Source organism: Magnolia sinica, chromosome 13 (genome assembly GCF_029962835.1).
Source record: "Magnolia sinica isolate HGM2019 chromosome 13, MsV1, whole genome shotgun sequence".
NCBI lineage: Eukaryota > Viridiplantae > Streptophyta > Magnoliopsida > Magnoliales > Magnoliaceae > Magnolia > Magnolia sinica.
In genome coordinates, this window is record NC_080585.1 from 11,766,138 (window position 1) to 11,787,379 (window position 21,242).

The 21,242-nt window shown below is 39.5% G+C and overlaps 1 protein-coding gene across 1 annotated transcript; it reads left to right on the plus strand.

Moving 5' to 3' along the window:
* The first annotated feature begins 8,029 nt into the window (after nt 1-8,029).
* On the plus strand, nt 8,030-17,545 carry LOC131222810 (uncharacterized). Its single transcript, XM_058218013.1, has 4 exons — nt 8,030-8,213; nt 9,187-9,294; nt 13,455-13,622; nt 17,107-17,545. Exons 1-4 carry the CDS (start codon nt 8,112-8,114, stop codon nt 17,227-17,229), a joined length of 501 nt encoding a protein of 166 aa, XP_058073996.1. The 5' UTR covers nt 8,030-8,111; the 3' UTR covers nt 17,230-17,545.
* The last annotated feature ends 3,697 nt before the right edge of the window (nt 17,546-21,242 follow it).

The window sequence follows — 21,242 nt, forward strand, 5'->3', positions numbered from 1 at the left end:
GTGTTGATGTACAGGATTCACAGACGGGTCAATTACTTGGGACAGGCCATAAAGTTGGACGTCTTTTCGAGCTCTCATATCTGCAGCTTCCTTCTTCGACAACCACTTCCATGGCTACTATCACCGTCACTTCCAGTTTCTGGCATGCCCGATTGGGTCATGCCTCGCTTCCCCATGTCCAGTTCTTGGCCTCTCAGGGTCATTTAGGATCAATTAATTTTCAGTCATTTGATTGCGTTTCATGTCATCTTGAAAAATAGACACATTTGTCCTTTAATAAAAGTGAATCTTTTTCTTCTGTACCTTTTGACTTGGTCCATTCTGATATTTGGGGTCCCGCCCCGATTCCAACTGAGAGGGGATCTCGGTATTTTGTTATCTTTGTAGATGATTACAGTCGTTATACTTGGATTTATCTTTTACGACATCGGTCTGAACTCACAAATTTTATCATAATTTTCACAAAATGGTACATACTCAATTTTCTTGTAGCATTAAAACTTTTCGTTTAAATGCTATGGAATACAAAGATAAATCTTTTCTCACCCTTTTACAACAAAATGGAACTATCTCTCATCATTTTTGTCCATACACTTCTCAACAGAATGGTCGAGCAGAACGTAAACATCATCATATTCTAGATACGGTAAGAGCACTTCTCATATCTGCTTCTTTTCCAAAGCGTTTTTGGGGTGAAGCTGCTCTTACTGCTATCTACACTATCAATTGTATTCTCTCACCTACCATTCACAATAAAACTCCTTTTGAGCTTCTCCATGGTACAGTCCCTAACTATTCCTTACTTCGAATTTTTTTGTGTGTCTGTTTTGTCACTCTTCCTACACATGAACGCACTAAACTATAACCACGATCCAGACTCTATTGCCTTTTTTGTTATGGTCTCACTTAGAAAGGTTATCGTTGCTATGATCTTATAGCCAAATGTCTTCGTATTTCTCGTCATGTGGAGTTTTGGGAGCATAAAATGTTTACGAGTCTTTTTCCCTTTTCACAGTCCTCTTCCAGTTATGCTTCTATTTTTACTGATCTATCTATTGCTTTAGTACCTCACCCCTTTGCAGAGATATTAAGCTCCTCAGACGTTCATTCTACGGCTACTCCTGATGCAACTGACACGTCTGATGATCCTCCTGCTACATCAACTTCCTCCGAGTCTTTCCAGGTACCTGCACTTCGTCACTCTACTAGAGTAAGAGCCCCCCTTTCTCATCTTCAAGACTATCATTATTTTTATGCCCTTGCCACTCTTCACGAACCACATATTTATCATGAGGTTAGTATTGATCCTCTTTGGCAAAAAGCTATGTCTGATGAACTAGATGCTCTTACCAAAACTCATACTTGGGACTTGGTGGATTTGCCTTCCGGAAAGTCTGTAGTTGGTTGTAAGTGGGTTTACAAATCAAGACTCGGGTAGATGGATCAGTGGAACGATACAAAGCTCGCCTTGTTGCGAAGGGTTTATCTCAGGAGTATGGTATTGACTATGAGGAGACTTTTGCTTCTGTTGCGAGACTTACCTCTGTTAGATCTTTGCTTGCAGTAGCTGTTATACGTCATTGGGAACTTTTTCAAATGGATGTCAAGAATGTCTTCTTGAATGACGATCTTGTTAAGGAAGTCTATATGCATCCTCCACCTGGCTATGATCATCCTCCTCACAAAGTCTGTCGTCTTCGTCGTGCTCTTTATGGTCTCAAACAGCCCCCTCGAGCCTGGTTTGCCAAATTTAGTTTTGTTGTTGCTCAACAGGGCTTTGTCCCTAGTGCATATGACTCTGCACTGTTTATGCGGACTACTGATGCTGTCACTATTCTTATTATTCTTTATGTTAATGACATGATCATTACAGGGAATGATCTCTCTGGTATTCAAGATCTTCAACACTTTCTGAGTTAGAATTTTGAGATGAAGGACTTAGGGTAGCTTAACTACTTCCTTGGTCTTGAGGTGACTTCTAGTTCAGATGGTTATTATCTATCTCAAGCTAAGTATGTTTCTGACTTGCTTTCCAAAGCAGGCTTGACTAACAGCAAAACGTGCACTTCTCCTCTCGAATATAATGTTAAGCTTCTTATTATTGACAGTAAATCTCTTCCAGATGCTACATTTCCTAAATGTATAGGTAATTGGTCGGTATTCTCATCTACCTCACAGTTACTCGCTCAAACATTTCCTACGCTGTTCACTTGGTTAGCCAGTTTATGAGTGCACTACATTCTACTCACTATGCTGTTGTTCTTCGTATCTTGCGCTATGTCAAGGGGACTTTGTTTCATGGTCTTCACTTTTCATCACACTCATCTCTGGAGCTCCGCTCTTATTCTGATGTTGACTAGGCCGGTAATTCTACCGATCGTTGCTCTACTACGGGTTATTGTTTCTTACTTGGTACTTCTTTTGTTTCTTGGCGCAGCAAGAAACAGACTGTTGTTGCCCGATCCAATACTGAGGCTGAGTACCGTGCACTTGCTGATATTACAGCTGAACTTTTGTGGCTATGAGGGCTTTTGAAAGACATGGGTGTTTCTCAGTTGACTAGTTCCCTTCTTTATTGTGATAATCGGAGCGTCATTCAGATTGCTCACAATGATATTTTTCATGAGTGAACTAAGCATATTGAGATTGACTGTCATTTCATTGGACACCACCTCCAATAGGGTACACTACATATTCGATCCATCTCCTCCGAGGATCAACTTGCCGATATTTTCACGAAGTCTCATCATCCTGGTTGACTTCGTGATCTTGTTTCTAAACTCAAGTTGACATCATCATCTCGAGTTTGAGGGGGGATGTTAGAATATTGTTTGATCTTGTTACCATACTTTGTGTGATCTTATTATATTAGATTGTAAATCTCCAACTATGTGATATTATCTCTATATAGTAATATCCTATATTTAGCACCCAGAATCTTTTTTACAACTATACATATTTATTATCAATAGGTAGTAATTATACTATAAAGAGGGTGTTCTTCCTCCAATACAATATATGTTGAAATATAGAATTTTTATGACAATCTCTCTCTTTATTATTATTTCTTCGGGTAATAAAATCCCTGGATCCAATAATCGCATGAAATTGCTAGCAATCTAATGACCCAGCCATCATTACTTTTAAATCGGTGTAATCCACCGTAATACCATCCAATCCCATCCACTCTGCCCGGCCTAACAGGCCCTAACTTTGACCGTTGAATAAGCAGCGAGCGAGGTTGAGAGGACAACGTGACAGCCTACGGGCACTCTGCGGTGAACTCAGTCCCTGGTGCAACGCGACGGATCTTGGAGAAACATGGGAGATGATTGGCCGGAGCCCTTCTCTACGCATTACAAAGGATGTATTGATCGGTACCATCCATCCAGTGGGACCTATCACGGATAGATCATGCCTCCAAAAAGTCACACCTATTGCTCAGTCCTTTACATCGATTTTCTTCTCTCTCCTTTACCGATTATCTGCCATTCACGGATTTTGTTTTTCCGCCGTTTCTCTGAAAGCAATTGGTTAGATGGACAGGATCATCTGATCTATGTAAGTTATGGACCAGTTATCATCTACAGTAAACATCTAATGCCACGTGTACAGTACAGATATCGATCTACGGATTCCGGTCCTACCTGCTACAGTGCTCAACAGTTTTTATTTTTAATTTTATTTTCTGGAGAGATAATAATACCGTAGAGCCGGCAGTACCGAATACGGTGGAGTCATATCTCTACAGTAAACGCGGCGGGGTGCGTATCATCTGGACCGTCCATTTTGCTGGGTGCAAAAAATGTTTCTAAATGCACATTTATCTATGGCGGGACCTGTTATGTTAGTTTTGCGCGCCTAGAAAAACGGTGGAGACTCTTCAACCGTACAGGTGGCATAGTTGTTAGGCGATCAGACCGTCCAAGCAGCTGTCCCAACCGTGGATGGATCGTAGCCGAAGTGGGACCCACTATTTGAATGGACTGGACATCTGTACATCAGTGACAAGTGTAAGGAGGATGAGTCAATGTCATTTTAAAAAATTGCTCAAAACTTAGAAGCCTGCCCCCTCGATCTGATGATGATTCTGGCCATCTCATCAGTGGCCTCAGATTAATTAAAAAAAAAAACGGTCAGACATTTGTTGCAGTAAAGTGAAGAAATATGATTAGGTCGCCTGATGGATAGATATTGTTTTTTGAAACTTATTCTATCATTGGTAGGGCCCACTGGATGGACGATCAAGATTGATACATCACCCTCCCACATTTGCTGTGGAGAGATGGAGGTGATCCGAACCGTCGAATGGGACCTGCCTTAGATGGGTCACTGTTCAGAAACTTCAAACGATTCAACATCCGAGCCATCTGACAGTGGACGGTATAAAATCAAAAGATCTCATTACGTTTTTTAATCCGAGCTATCAAATTCAACTTACAGCCCATTAATTGGATGGTTTTGATGCACCTTCCTACGGAGTATATGGTGAGAGGGAGGAGGCGGATACCCCACTGATTCGACTTGTGATCTGCGTTGCTGTTAATCCATTTCATTTATTGGCATGGTTATGCAAATCCATAGCTTAAGAGTACCATATTAGGAAATAGTGTGGATTGAATGTTAATCATTTAAAACTTTTTAGGGTTATAAAAGTTTGATTTATACTGATACTTGTGTTTAGGTATAGGTGGAAGAACACCTCTTGCTACACGTCAAACAACCACCTTCTCTAATTTCTTGAGCTGCCATACAATAGCACATCAATATCTATTTATGGGACTTAACACTCCAACAAGATCCAATCCATGTGATTTTATAAATAGGTCAGATAGATAAGAAATATCATGCTAAGTGTTATGAAAATTTCATTGATAGATTAAATTTATTTCAAAGTTCAAAATTTTTCATCCATATATATTTTGAAAGTATTTTATTTTTAGTATTTTTCTCTTGTTCAATTTAGAAAAATATTAAAGAAAAACTCAAATATATAAAAGATGAAATTTGCATGAGACTCAATGGGACTATGTAGTCAAATGAGAGAAATATTTGTTTGAGTGGTTACAACGGTTCAATTCAAATCCAGTGGACCGAACTCATTTGAAACAATGTTTTAAGTACTTAATGATGGTTATTATATAAACCAACGCTTAGTGATGGTTTATATATGAACGTATTTCCTTTCTAAATTCATTCGTTAAGATTTCTTTTTAGTTCTTTAAAATAAGTCTTTGATATGAATTAATGATTTTTCTCTAATTCCTTAAGATAAGTCTCTGGTTTAAATATTGATTCAAGCTTGTGTATGACTAGTGCACCATTGGAACTAGGTAATACTCGTTATATTATAAATGATAATTGTCCAAAAATCCTACTGCCCTTGGGATGTGGTCCAATGATGACATATTTGATTTCAAGACAAGTAACCCGGTCACAACTCAACTTAACAAATAAATCATACTTTCTCACTTTATTATTATTAAATATTATCTACTGTTATCAACATAAGTATCATTATCCACACTATTTATGTGGTGTAATCCATTTAGAGCTTTGGATTCGCCACCTCTTTTAGGCTTATGCTATAAAATGAGTGAAGAAAACAAAAAATCCGAAAGCTCCCGTGCAAACCAATGCTCTATCGTCGGTCCAACACCGGCTGTGTGTGGATATTTGGTATTTCTCTTGAGAAATTGGCACGTGAAACAAGATCTGGTTCGCTTTGGAGTGGCCCGTTGTTGGATAAACCATGGAAGGTACGATTACAAGGGGATTGGGTACGACTCCTGCCCATCTCGAGCTAGGAACAGACGGGTATACGAAGGGCCATTGTCATGTATCAGTTTTATCCACATCGTCCATCCACCTTTTCATATCATTGTAGTGAGTGAGCCAAGAAATGAGGCAGATCTAAGCTTCAAGTGGACCACACCACAGGAAGCAGCATGATGACGCTTGAAACCTTCCTGTGTGTTTTCCTTTCATCATATCTGATCTTCCTTAGGCTCATGCCCTAAAATGGTCTCTCTAAATGGATGGACGGATGGATAATGTGAATACAACACAAAGATCATGATGGGCCCCACAGAGCTCGGTGGCGTCACTTCAGTAGTATCAGCGAGATTAGCTAATCCGCGTCCGTGGATGAAGGTAAAACACAAACATCAACTTATCCAAAATTGTCAGCGTTAAATGCCACTATTTCCTGGTGTGGTCCACCAAAGATTTAGATCTCTTTTATTCGCGGGCTCATCCGTAAATGCATCAAAACACAGATTGAACGATGGACGGCGTGCACGTACGTAACGTTGGGTATACAGTCACCGCATGCATTACAACGTGAATAGTGTGCTGATGCACCGGTTCTATATGTAAGGTCCATGGGTTAAGAATTTGAGATCCGAACCGTTGATCTAAAGGCCCCAGTAGACATGTCATCCCTAAACAAATCACGTGGATCAGACCAAACGACAGCGATAGACACAACAGTAATCTGATGCTGAGGCCCATCACAAGCAAGTGTTCTTTTACCTGCGGCTGCTTGTGTGATCTACTACAAGGGTCGTGATTGAATGAGGGCCGCTCACGTGAAGAGGCAGAAAATGTTGCAAGGGAAATCGAATTGCCTATATAGTTCTGAGCAAACTCTGTTGGGCCCACCGCAAATGTATGTGGATTATTTAAGCCGTTCATCCGTTTTCCCATGTCATTTTAGGAGTTGCGCCCAAAAGTGAAGCACAACTGAAGTAGATAATGATAGAATTAGTGATTTCCACCGTTGAAACCTTCCTACAAGGATGAAAGGAAAACACATACATCACCTTGACCGTATTGTTGCCCTTGCTCGGGTGGTAGACTCGGGAGTTTCAACACCCGGTCAAGGGTTCGAGTATCGATCGGTGGTGAAAGCCCGCTATGGAGTGAGTGTGAGGTGTGTTTGCGTATGTAAAAATATATATCACCATGATCGAAAGCTTTCGTAGCCCCAAAAAAATTTTCAACTATAGATGGTCAATTTACACCTGCTCCCGTGGAGTGGTTCATTTGAGCTTTTGACTAAAATTATCAGTTAATATGGATGTACCGAGTGGATAAAATGGCAGCGGATTGGCTAGTGTACCTCACACCGGCTATGTAGCTGCTTTATTGAAGTTAGTAAGTTTTAGGGTTTAGTCATGGGGTATGTGTTATATCTAAGCCATTTATCAATTTGACCAGCTCAATCTTAGAGCTTTAGGCAAAAAATAAGATAGATTTAACTATTAAGTGGACCACACTGAAAAATAAACCGTTCCAATCATTTTTTTCTAAATTGATGGGTATCGTTGAAAATTATAAATGATTTAATCGTCTAGATATCAGATTAATCAACATTTATTGAACGGTTAAAATAAAAATATCCAATGACCATATTTCAACAAAAATGTTTCAATAAATCAGAGGTCAGGATTATTCGAACCATCTTGATTTGGTAGCATGGGCATCAGTGAGATTCACAATCTGGTCAGTTTAATTTGGGTTAATGCAAGAGACGTATCCAATTTCTAGGTGACCGCGTATCAAGCGTCATACGCTGCCCGAGTATATATAACTCTCCTTCTGTATAGTGGGAAGTTATTTGCTGCTCTAGCAACGTACAACGCTTCACACGCAGGCAATCAGAAATGTACACGTGGTACACAGTAAATCAAACCATACCGACTAGATTGTGGAACCCGCAGTCTCTCAGTCGCGCTCCCAAAATCAGATTGGTTGGAGAATTCCAGTCTCTGATTCGTGGACACTTGTTTGTTGAAATAGAACCATCGGATATTTTCATTTTTAACCGTCCATTAATTGTCCACCGATGATAGTCAGATAACTAAAAAAATCTTAATTTTTAGTTAATGACACATCTAAAGTTGTAAAATATAATTTTATTTTTCAGTTTATTTGAAATGCTTATTTGCTACGCATGCAATTTCAAGGCGCCTGCGTATCATCCATCGCGCCAGATTATCAAATAAAATAAAAGAAGCTCTTGGAGCATTTGCATTTGTAATTCCTGCATTTTCAAGAACCCAAAAAATACCCATTTCTCCCGACCAAAGAAGAAAAAGCTCCAAAACATGGTGAATTTCTTGTTGCAGTTCACAGCAGAGCTTGAAAATCTCACCAATCTCCAGCCTCAAGGAGGCGCAGATAATCCTGACTTCCCTTACTTTTTCAAGGCATTGCATCACTCTCCTTCATTTCTTCCCAAAACCCATATTTCATTCTCTTTTTCTCATTGTAATGTATGGTTTTAGAATCTTTTTAGATTTTGGACAGATGGGTTTTTTATTTTATCTTCAGATGATGTTTTTCATTTTTGTTTTGGAATTTTTCCGTTTTGAAATCATCGAATTCTTGTATCGTTTTGAGCTCGTAGAGTTTTGTGTTGGATGCAGATGATAACATCCAACCGTTGGACGAATATTCACTGTCCACCAGCGGATTACTTTCAACGTCTCGTGTGCGTGCAACATCCAACCCGTCCATTAGGTTGGGCCCACTACGAGGATCCTCTTGCGTAAAAATCAGCCCCATCCACTCATCAAGCGGACCACACTTGTATTGTGTTGTTAATCAGCGCCTATACATTATATTCTATGGTGTGGCCCCCAATATGAGTTGATAGAGCTGATTTTTTTCATGAGGAGATCGTCATGTCTGGGGCCAACCAATTGGACGGGTTGGATGATTATCTTCTGGTGGGACGGTAACTTGCTGTCAAACCAGTTGGATGGGAGCATTTCTTTCTTTAGGTAGTGGGGTTTTCTGTTTTTTTTCGGAAATTCTTTTCTCCTTTTGAAATCATCGATTGTTTGAATAAGTATTTTCTGATAATGCGTTTTCGATATTTCATAATTTTTAGATATTATGCTAGTTGGATCGTTGAATTCTTGGATCTTTTTGTAGAGTTTGGAATAATGGGTATTTGATGGCTTCTTCTACTTCTTCAACTCTTTATAATTTTCCTTATAATTTTATATTTTTTAGTGTTTTCTTATAATGTGGATGGATGGTCTTGGATATTATCATCGGACCAATATTTTCAGAAATTGGAAACAGGGTCCTTGATCATGATCTTCGGATGATGCATTTCTATTTTGTTGCTTCTAATTCGATCATTTTCCTTATTCTTTGTGATTTGATTTTCAGCTAAAATGTGGTAACTGTGGAGAGTTGACCCAGAAAGAAACATGTGTAACTCTCTCCAAGACCGTTCCTCTTCCCAATGGGAGGGGAACTACCCATCTTGTGCAGAAGGTATATTTGTTCTTGACTTCTCAATTTTCTTTTCCGCATTTTCTTTTTGCAGGAGAGAACGTGATGGAGAAGGGTTGGTTTGCTTGTTGGTGTTTTTTTTTTGGTGGTTTTTTTGAATCTCCACTAAAACCCTAAACCAAGATGTATAGTGTCCCTGAACAAGCGCTGAAATAAAATACTGCAATTGTTGAGAAACTTACCAACACACCAAAAAGCCCGAGGACCGATGGAACGTGTCAAGCTGGGCCCTTGAACCATTGGGATTGTAACATACCAACATGCTCCACAGGCGATGTCCACGGTAGCCCACTTTGTGGCTGCACTCTGGCCTCTTTTCGAGGTAGCTGGTTCCACCATGGCAGCTGCACTTGTTGTCAAGGTAGCCCATTCCACCTTTTGATGGCTGCACTTTGGTTGTCCATGTAGCCCTTTCCACCTTGCGGCGGCTTTCACTCTGGTCCTAGCTGCCCTTGAACCATTGGGATTGTAACATACCAACATGCTCCACAGCCGATGTCCATGGTAGCCCACTTTGTGGCTGCACTCCGGCCTCTTTTCAAGGTAGCTGGTTCCACCATGGCAGCTGCACTGGTTGTCTAGGTAGCCCATTCCACCTTTTGATGGCTGCACTGTGGTTGTCCAGGTAGCCCTTTCTATCTTGCTGCAGCTTTCACTCTGGTCCAAGCTGCACTTTCCACTGGTTGCTCTTTCCACAGGTCATACCTTCCGTGACACAAACATAGGACATGGTGTTGTCTCTGATACCATGTTTTTGGGGAAATCTGAGAGAGATTAATTTAATCTCCTCTCTAAATTTATTTATCAAGAGATCCCCGATTGCAAAAGATATGGTGTCAGGGAGCATTGAAATGAAATGTTCTCTAACATGTATCAATATTGAGACATGTTATCTTGTTTCAACAGGTACTTGTTATCTTGGATTAATGATTCTTTTCTTGTTAATTAGCATTCTGATGTTTTGTTTTGTTTTTTTTCATGGCATTGCATGATGCAATCGTATGGCATTCAGTCTTACATACAATTAATGTGTGAGTTAGACATGGGTTTTATTGAAATTTGTTATTTAGATGTTGTTAGATCAGGTTCTCATGCAATTTTCAGTCCCTGATTGTATCATTAGAAGTTGTTCTTTGATATTATATTTGGGTTGGAATAATTCTTTCTGGTGTTTTGAGTATGGATATTACGAGCATGACAATATAGTTTGGGTCATGCTTTTGAACACCAACAACTTCATTTTTCTGATGGGTTATGCTCCCCCTTCTCTCTCTTTCTCTCAATCTTTTCCTTGAGTGACACGGTCAAATTACAAGAGGGGCTTTGTCCTTCAAATTACAAGTTGCACATGTTTCCATTGAAATGAGAATGTAGCCTCCCATACTATGATCACATGATAAAGAAAATTGAACTTTTCTTTTGATGGCAAGGTCACATCAATTGAGGCTACTCTACCTTTCTTCCCTACATCTTATCTCCGTTGTTCGATGACAAGGAAATTTTTGGGGAAAGATAGAGGACCCTTTTGGTGATCACTCGTTACTTATCATTGGCTTTCTGGCAAAGGTAGAGGACCTTTCTGGTGGGTGAATCATTTGGACATTGTGAAAATCAAGTTATTGTTACAATTTTAGGTGTGAATGGCATTGGTTGATATTTGAGAGCTATTCTTGCATATATTCATATGTGTGGTTGTGCATGGGGAAGGATTGGGTCCTAAACAGTTGCATGAAAATTAGTTACCAGAGTGTATCTTTGGATCAGTGTTTTAAGTGGCGAATAGCATGTAGCATAGCATTCACCCCTCTAAAGTGTGAGGTGTAAGCCATGTAAGCTACAGGCTACTTCTAGATTTTTTTAATAAGGTAGCACTTGGTTGTGATATTTGATGCAGCCAAACGCATCCTAAAACAAAAGGAAAAATATGGCAAGGATATGAGTATAAACATAAAGAAATAGCAATGGAATTGATTTAATACTGTTGGTTATGTTATTTTATTAAAATCAATGAAAACATTAACTTATTTGTATTGAAAATAGAAAATATAACAAATCATTAGAAAAATGAATTAATTTTATTTTTTAGTAAAAAATAACTTGTTGCATATGTTACATAGCATGTATTGTATTTGTAGGCTCCGTAGCATGTGGCGTAGGCTACACATGGTTTAAGCTATTTTCATGAGCTACATAGCATGAAAGCCAAGCTACGCTACATAGAGTAAGTTACACACTACATAGCGTGAGCTATTTACAACACTGCTCTGGACATGTGGCTCACATGTGATACCCAAAATGTTCCTGTTGTTACATACAGGGGGTGGACTTGGAGAATCATAGAATCCTGACGATCCTAGCTAACTACTGGAAAAAATTTGCCCATTGAATGTTTAAGTTTGGTTGGACTTCTTTTTTCAATCATCCATTTGTAACAGTCAAAATCCCTCCAATTGGTGGCTAGAATTATCTAACCAGCATCGTTTTTTAGGGCACAACCACAGCAGAGCTAAGTAGATGAACACTGTTACATGCGTCTATTTCCAAGAAGATATAATCCTTGAAAACTATCCTCAATGTAGATGATAGCACCAGATCCTTTCTGTACGTACAAGGATTCGATGGTCCTCACCGTGCAAATGAAGTTCATAAAGCTTCACTTGACACTTCTTGGTGAATGTTCTCATTTATTTGCACTTTCCAACCAAGACCCCAAAACTTGCTGAGAGCACAATGTTAAATGAAGAGTTATATATATATATATATATATAAGATGCTGCCACCCTACTGGATGGTCTGGATCAATGGATGCATGCACTGATGAGTTTGAGTAAAGATTACTCTCTTGAGTCTATTCAGCTTCATGCTAACACGAATGCATAAAGAATTTGGAAAGAAGCTTTAATTGAGCTACCTTATTGCAGACTGCAACATTAAAAAAAAAATGATAGATGGAACTTCTATTTTTGAGAAAACCAGAATACAAGTTGGGAGACAAGGATTCTCAATACAAAGTGGCAGTCTCAACACCCTTTATGAACTGTTATTTGCTTTCTATGTAATGGGTATGTGACACTTTTTGGAAAATTTGATGTGTCAGTATGTGCATGCATGTTCAAAACTACTGGAAACCCATATAAAAAGCTGATTTGCCATGCTCAATTGTTTCTATCTCACACACACACACACACACACACACACACACACACACACACACACACATGTAATCAATTGATTGTTAGATTTTTACTTTATTTCAGTTAGGCGGTTACTTTATGTGCCTATTAGAGGGAAGATTTGGGATTTTTCACAGATGTACTGGTTTTGGCTTGCCTGAACTGACTACCGAATATACTATTAAAATTTTGGGGCATGCTCTAGTGGTAACGGTACCACCGTAACCCTACAGTGGTATCAGCCAGATGTGGGTCCCACGTGATGTGTTTATACCATCCAACCCATCCATCAGATATGTCACCTCAGAAAACCCCTAAGCCCCAATAATAAGACCAACAAAAAACTGAAGTGGGCAATAACAAAGGGAACAAACTGGGAGGGAACGCCTACTCCATTTTAGAAAGGAGATGAGCTGTTTTGTCTTGTTTTTCTCCAATAAAATCTTTATCCTTCAAAAAAAAAAAAAAAAACAATGGTAAGCATTCCCTCTCAACATGTTCCATGTGCTGTGTACCAACCAAGTTTTGGATCGGGCTGATTTTTGGAGGCTGGGGGTTTTTTAGGTGATTCATCTGATGGATAGGTTGGATTTTGTGAACACATCACCGGGCTCCACATCTAGCCAGTACTGCCATAGGGTTACATTGGTTCCAGTGCCATTGGAGTGTGTCCCTGAAGTTTAATATTTACATTCTAAAAAAAATTGTGCAATATGTGGCTTATCTGACTCTTAAATGCTGTCTTGTCTGACATTGACAATCACGACAGTATCCAGGCCACATAGTTTTCTTTCTTCCCCCCTTTTTTTTTCTTGCCAGTTGATTGAGTATTTGGTTGTTTAATTAGCTATAGGCAGTTAGAATGTGTTACTTAAAGTTGATGTATGAAATATGGTCCCTGGGTATTACTAGTGCATTTTTGGTGAACTTTTGGCATTGAATGACTCTGCCATGTATTATTTCTTTCAGTGCAAATTCTGTGGGAGGGAAGCAACAGTCCTGATGATCCCAGGGCGAGGCCGACCACTGACTGGTGAATTGGCTGAATGTGAAAAACTTGTTCCATTGATGCAGTTCGATTGCAGGGGCATGGAACCGGTTGAGTTTCGTTTCGGAAAAGGATGGGAAGCTCAATCTGTGAGTATCTGTTCGTTTTGTTCTCTTCTGATTATGGAACCTGAATGTTGGTTGTTGTCAAAATCTGTAGTTCTTCCTCCCTTCGTGACCACAACGTTGCAATGATTGTCATTGACTCATTACTGATTTTTGCAACGAGTCATAGGTGGAGATATGGCCAGGGATGCAAATGGGCCTGGACATGAGCCAGAATTTTCACGCACGATGATCAATTGGGTCATTGCCAGGCTGATTCTGCTGAGAGGCCAAGTCATTCTGGCCTGACCTAACTGTGCCAGGCCAAGTGCTTTGGTAACTGGACTGTTTAATACCTGGGTCTTTGGCTTATCATCCAGGGTCTGGACAAGCTTCAGTACGTTGGGCCTAGTTGCAATTCTAAATATGATGATACACAACTTTTTATTTTTATTTTTCCATTGCTTCAAGTTCGTAGAATTCATTTTATAGTTTATTCGGCATGCGCTGTGACCTTTCAGATTTTGAGTTATGTTTTTCCACCCTTTAATGTGTAGGTGCACATGACCACGTGCATGAACAGTTTCTAATATAATTTGTGTTGTTTAAACTGCTGCCAAGTTTGGTCTGAATTTCTAGTATATGATGTCAGTCCTTTTATAAAATGTTGAAGACCTTGACTGCTTGTATATTCTATTGGATGCGTACGTTTGTATTTTCTGGCATGGTCATGTCTTGGGTGAAAAGGTGAAAAGTGTGAAGCATGGTATTAAAAATAGAAAATGGAGACTGTCTGTCTGATGGTCTAACAAAATAGCATTGCAAGGGACACTAGGAAGTTTTAGTAGTATACACTGCTGGTGGTGTAATAGCATGATACTGAAACTCAGGTCATTTGGCCTGCTTCGGATTGTGCATTTGTGCATCCTTCCTTGGAGATGAAAAAAAGATGATGGAAGATGGGGGTGAATTGGGATAGATGTGGCTTCGCACCACGGTAGTTAGCCCTTCGAAAAAGGGAGGGCTTCGCACCCACTTTTGAATTCTTTCATAACTCATGGAGAGAGCAGAAAAATAAAGCAGAAATTTTTATTAAACTTGAATGAATGAAAAGAACTACAAAGAGTGCCTATTTATAGGAAAACCCTATACCCAAAAACTCGCACCATGTGCGCAACATATTACTTGGCGATGAAGTAAACTAAAATAAAAATCAAACAAAAAAATCTAAAACGTTCATGATGTTCTAAGTAATAACAATAAGCAAAACCTAAAATATGAAATCAATCCGACGAGTGGGCCACGATCATGAGATCCCATGATGGGCTTTTCTTGACTATCGGGCCACTTTTCTGAACCAAAACTTGATTTCTAGCTAGGAGGCCCTCCCTGGACGTCGTCATCGAGCCTGGACATGGCCCAGAATTTTCACGCACGATGATCAATTGGGTCATTGCCAGGCTGATTCTGCTGAGAGGCCAAGTCATTCTGGCCTGACCTAACTGTGCCAGATCAAGTGCTTTGGTAACTGGACTGTTTAATACCTGAGTCTTTGGCTTATCATCCAGGGTCTGGACAAGCTTCAGTACGTTGGGCTTAGTTGCAATTCTAAATATGATGATACACAACTTTTTATTTTTATTTTTCCATTGCTTCAAGTTCGAAGAATCAATTTTATAGTTTATTCGGCATGCGCTGTGACATTTCATATTTTGAGTTATGTTTTTCCACCCTTTAATGTGTAGGTGCACATGACCACGTGCATGAACAGTTTCTAATATAATTTGTGTTGTTTAAACTGCTGCCAAGTTTGGTCTGAATTTCTATTATATGATGTCAGTCCTTTTATAAAATGTTGAAGACCTTGACTGCTTGTATATTCTATTGGATGCGTACGTTCGTATTTTCTGGCATGATCATGTCTTGGGTGAAAAGGTGAAAATGTGAAGCATGGTATTAAAAATAGAAAATGGAGACTGTCTGTCTGATGGTCTAACAGAATAGCATTGCAAGGGACACTAGGAAGTTTTAGTAGTATACACTGCTGGTGGTGTAATAGCATGATACTGAAACTCAGGTCATTTGGCCTGCTTCGGATTGTGCATTTGTGCATCCTTCCTTGGAGATGACGTGGCCCAATGTCCGGGATGGTCAACTCGGGAGTTTTACATTTGTCTTGATAAGACCATCCACTATCTCTTTAAGGTCGATCTCTCCGCTGGATGAACTATATAGACAAGAGAAACCATGACCAGAATAGAAGAGCTTGATAATTTGTAGTACCCTCATTAGACCGTACATCTCTCTTGTTATATCCATAAAAAAGAAAAGAAAAGAACTCTGTGTGATGCTCTTAACAGAATATCATTGTAAGGGACACCAGGAAACATGAAGTTTTAGTGGCATACACTTTTGGTAGCATAACAGTATAATACTGAAATTCAGGTCATTTCTCATTTGGCATGCTTTGGATTGTGCATTTGTCTCCCTACTTGTAGATGATGTGGCCCAATGCCTGGGCTGGCCCACTTGGGAGTTATACTTTTGTGTCTTGATTATTTCTTGAAGCTTGATCTCTCCACAGGATGAACTATATAAGCAAGAGAAACCATGAACCAAGATAGGGTCTTTGCTCTTGCTCTGGTGGCAGACTCTCAAGAGTTTCAACACCGGGTCAAGGGTTCGAGTACCCATAGGTGGTGAAATTCCACTACATGTGAGTGTGTGGGGGTGTGTGTGCGTGCGTTAAAAAATCTAAAAAAAAAAAAAAACATGAACCAAAATAGAAGAGCTTGCCCCACTCATGAGTAAATATTTCATAGTAGTCTCATTAGACCATACATATCTCTTGGTACATCCATATAATAGGTTGGAGCATAAATTGAAACATTTTGGAGCTACAAAGATATTGAATCCTCAGCACCACATAAAAATATTCCACCTAGAGTATCTCTTAATATGAATAACACAATCTTTGTTATAGCCATTTCTGTATCTTCAATGTACTCTATGGATAGAGGAATACATAGGCAAGTCAGTTGAGTTGATCAGCTTGATTTCGTGTCAGGTCATCTACACAGTGGGGCTCACCTGATACACAAGTTGGCCGACTCCCACGTGTGCCAGATTGGCATGCGAACACGTGCTTGTCTGTCCTTGTGAGTTTAGCAAATCGCTGCTAATCTTAGTTGCATGAACCTTCCATCCAGTTCCCACTCCGGCTCCTAATCTCTGTTTGGACTCCTGCGCCCGCCTCTTAGCCAGCTTTCTAACATTCTGAAATAGATGCTTCCTAGTTCCCACTCTCAAATCCCTTGCCGCTACCCGTCATACATGGGGCAATAAACACAACCAAAAGAGAACAGAAAACCAGATGCTTTCTTTTTACTGCCCATGCCATACTTTGGAAAAGAAAAGGAAAAACAAAAAAGAAAAAGAAAAGAAACTTGAAAGTGCTGGTTACCAAGGGTGCTGCTTTTTAGTCTTCGAGTATATTTTGTTATTTATGCACTTGTATCCTGTTTCACAGGAACTCCAGACGAAGTTCACTGAAATTGACCTATCGGATGGTGACTTTGTGGAGTACGATGAGAAGGGGAAATGCGCAGTTTCGATATCCAATCTCAAGTCCTGTTTCGATGTGGTGAAGTAAGAAGAAAGTATTTACAAACAAGGGCATGTGAAACATCTCTCTCCATTTTAGTTTAAAAACAAGGTACATAACTACATATAGCAGTTGTCTTGTTATGGAAGTTTGGCCACAGTACTGTTTACAGACAATGAATGAATGGATGGCTGCAGTTCTAATTGAAATTTCAAAAGGGAAGAAGTCCAGGCTCTGTAGGAAGGGCTGATACAAGTATGTCCTGCACAGACAAGGGATTGATAGCTTTCTCAGTTACATTTTAGATTGAATACAAGTAAAATACAACTTTGACTCTGTATTATACCTTTCTCCCTTCTTCTCTTATGGTGTGTTATGTGTGTTGAAAGCTTTTCGTGTGATCTTCATATGCCTCTTGTTAGTTGTTTTGTTGGACACATGGATTCCTCTTGGGTCACGCTCGACTTGGGTGGGGCCCACTTGGTTGCAGGGCTCAATCCACCCAGCCAGCTCCCAACTAGTGATTGGATTGGTCTGCTTTGTTGGCCAATTTCTACTTGGGCTAGCTTTTGCAAGCTCAGAGCTGGAGTTCGTAGTTGCTGTTGCTTGTGATTTGGCAGTGCAAGTTAATCTAATTGCTTCTGTCCATTGATTTTACGTGAATTGATCATGTTAAATTCCAATAAATGCTGATATTGTTACTGATTTAGCCTCTGGTTTGGTGGTATTTAAGTTCAGATGCATACTGGTAATGGATGGTGGGAAGAGTCCATGGTGTGGGACCCCAATCCCTGTCCTCCAGGCTTTAATTGGTGGACGAAATCCATGGCATGGGGCTCCAATCTCTGCCCTCATGGCCATAAATGTCCACTGATTCTATTTTGTACTCTTTGTTGGAATGAGACCATTTGATATTTTTCATTCCTAGCTGAGCAATAAGGGGGCATTTGGATCTTAATTTATTTAAGATAAGCTACTTATGCCTTAAGTAGCTTATCTTGATTTTTTAACTTATTAAACTAAAGTGATTAACTTATAATTGATCTTAAACCAAACTTACCTATCTCAAATAAGTTACTTATCTCCTGTTGTAAGTAGAAAAAGTGACTTATTTGGTGGTATCCAAACGGGCCGTAAATGTCCACTGATGCTATAATGAAAGAAGCACATCAGTGCAATTTTTGGTTCATTATACATCTAAAATGTGATCCATGGGAGGTCTTTGGATGCTAGTTTTTGTATTTTTCTGGTTTTCTTTATAATAATAAAATTTAAAAAAAAAAACATGTTTGGTTCCACCTATTTAATTTCTATGAGCATGTATAACATCAATCATATTTTGCCAGAGTATCAATGTCGTTCTCTATTTATAGTGTACATGGATTTGCATGGCATGCCGTGTTGGCATGTTTATACTCTGTGATTCTTCTTTGGAGATGCATGGGTCCATGTGTCACATATGTGCAACATCCAATCCATTGTTTCTATAGGGGAAAACATGCCCCGAATCTGAAAACTGAAGGTTCACTTGTCTGTACTCGGCACGTTCATGTTGTGTTATGTACAAGCAGTTAGTTTTGTAGACGGCCTACCACGGTTTTTATATGTCGTCCAACCCATTCATCCCATATGTGCTCTGATGAAAAATTAGTCAGAAATCACACTATTCCGGACCTCAGGTGGGTGGGCCATGCGCATGAATTTAAGAGCTTTGTAGGTATAATTTTATACGGTTCCCAATTGGGTGGCCACCTGACTATTGAATCTGCCTGCTCTGGGAGAGTACATCGTTTGATGCACAAGTAGCGGCGCTCGATAATGGGCGGCCTGAAATTATACATTGTACATTTTCTCAAATAAACCTAAATTTGGGAGCGGATTAGGCACGGTAAGGCTCCTGACACTGTGAGATTTGATTGGGGCACGTACTTCCATTAGAGATGAAGCAGGGCAAAGCATATTTGAAAGTCATTGAGTATACGTCACACAGGGCTGGCCCAGTCAAATCTTGCCTCGTTAAGGCTTGCTTCCAAATCCACTGCCTCCAAAATAAGATTGTTCATACCCATTATTGCTGTCCTGCTGCAACCAATCAGCAGGAGTTACATGTGATGTGTAGGGATACACATGGTTTACTTGAAGATTTGAAGATATGTACGGAGGAGATTTCTCGATAAGTGTAGATGAAACGTATTAAATGATGTTGTGTATTGTTCAAGCGGCCAATAAGGATGTAGAGCAATAATGCAGAGTAGTTATGGAAACCATCGGAACGTGAGAAGAATCCAAATGAATGATCGAAATATAAATAACAATGTAAAGCAACAAAGAAAATCATCTCATACTAGCCCAATCAAATTCAAATGTATTTCAATTTATCAATTAAATTACATCTCATAGTGTAATTATTTACTCTTCTTGTCAAGTAAATTAGATATCTAGTGTAAGCCTTACTTTTCAAACTCACCATTTACATTCCGCAGAGTAATTTGTAATCAATAACTCTTAGTTGTAGTATGAGTCTATGCTTGTGTGCTCAGTTCATCAATCGGAAAATGTGTCTTGCAGTTGCTTTTCGTGACTGACTGTAAGAATTTTTTTCTCATTTCATTTTATCTGTATCGAAAAGTACTTTCGTATGAAAGGCGAATGAACCCCACCCTTTGAGCGTTGCCTGATTCAATTTTATACATTGAGTGAGTGGCTAAATAGGTGACCGATCCTCTTAGGTCTTGGTCATACTCTACATGTCTGCCTACCTTGGTACTTGGGGTCATTGTTATTCAGTTTGAATCGAAACATTTCGATTTTGGCACACTTGTGCACCTAGTGGATAAAACAACAGCAGCAAAGATCAGCAGATAAATCTAACCTCTCATATGTGTGGACGGTAGATGGGTGGTGACACCTCAATGGCCAAATAAAGTTCTGAGATTGGATTAGCGGGGCCGTACCCTGTTGTAGATGGGCCTGTTATTTCCAAGTTTTTTTTTTTGCTGAGTCTATCTTTGACAGCGTTTGACTCCATCAGTCAAATCTCATGCCACATCATTTCACTATTGAAGTGGGTGGTGAGCTCCGCATGACACGGTCTGCATACGTGATGTGTGGACACTTCTTTGTTGAAATAATATAATTGGACATTCTATTTTTGACCGTCAAATTAATGTCCACCAATCAAGCAGTAAAATAATTAAACAGGTATATATATTTGTTTATGATACACTTGAACTGGGGCTGGATGGTTTTCTTTGTCTTCTAGCATGCCACATATGCAATTGTAAGTGCTCAATGTATCATCCATTACACTTTTGCCAAAGTACTGCAGTTCTTCTCCCAAGCCCAAGACATGGGATAAAAATAGTATTGAATCACATTAGGTGGAATTAACACCACTATTACCTAATATTTATATGTTTGAAAATACCATATTATTTTGACTTTCAAATCTCACGTTTCAATTAAAAATTTTATATAAGAAAAACACTATATTAAGTGAAACATGCTTATGGTGGATCATGGGATAGCAAGAAAAATACTTTATTAAGTGAAGTAAACACTTGATAGACCATGAAAATGTAATCAATTGACTTGATTTCACAGCTGATATTGGTCATTTTTATGCATATTCAACTCAGTTCTTGCATATAAAGGGAATATATAGGTGGAACTAGGCATGGATAAAACACATGCATCAGTAAAGACCTACAAACTTAGTGGTAAACAAAGAAGAGAGGAGAACTTCAATTCCTGTGATTTGAGTGAAATGATATGTTGACGAGATGGCGGTAACTTCATTGGGGTTGAAATCCCAAATCCAAGAGCGGTTGAAGTACTAAAAAAGAAGAGTATTCAAAGATTTGGCACACTCAACAACCTATCCACTTTAATAAGACTCCCTGGAGTTTCAACACCCGGTCTAGGGTTAAGTATCCACAAGCGGTGAAATCCCACTAAGGCGTAAGTGTGTTAGCGTGTGCGGGGCGTGCGCACGTCCCCCCGCCCAAAACTCAAGAGACGCGGGCAACGCAGCCCACCAGTATGCGGGTTCCCAACTCTGA

What these genes read in the sequence shown, in the direction of transcription:
- LOC131222810 (XM_058218013.1), top strand. Translation starts at nt 8,112, where the DNA reads ATGGTGAATTTCTTGTTGCAGTTCACAGCAGAGCTTGAAAATCTCACC. An exon ending in ACTTCCCTTACTTTTTCAAG is followed by an intron (nt 8,214 to 9,186) that starts GCATTGCATCAC and finishes TTTGATTTTCAG; the next exon opens with CTAAAATGTGGTAACTGTGG. An exon ending in AAGGATGGGAAGCTCAATCT is followed by an intron (nt 13,623 to 17,106) that starts GTGAGTATCTGT and finishes CCTGTTTCACAG; the next exon opens with GAACTCCAGACGAAGTTCAC.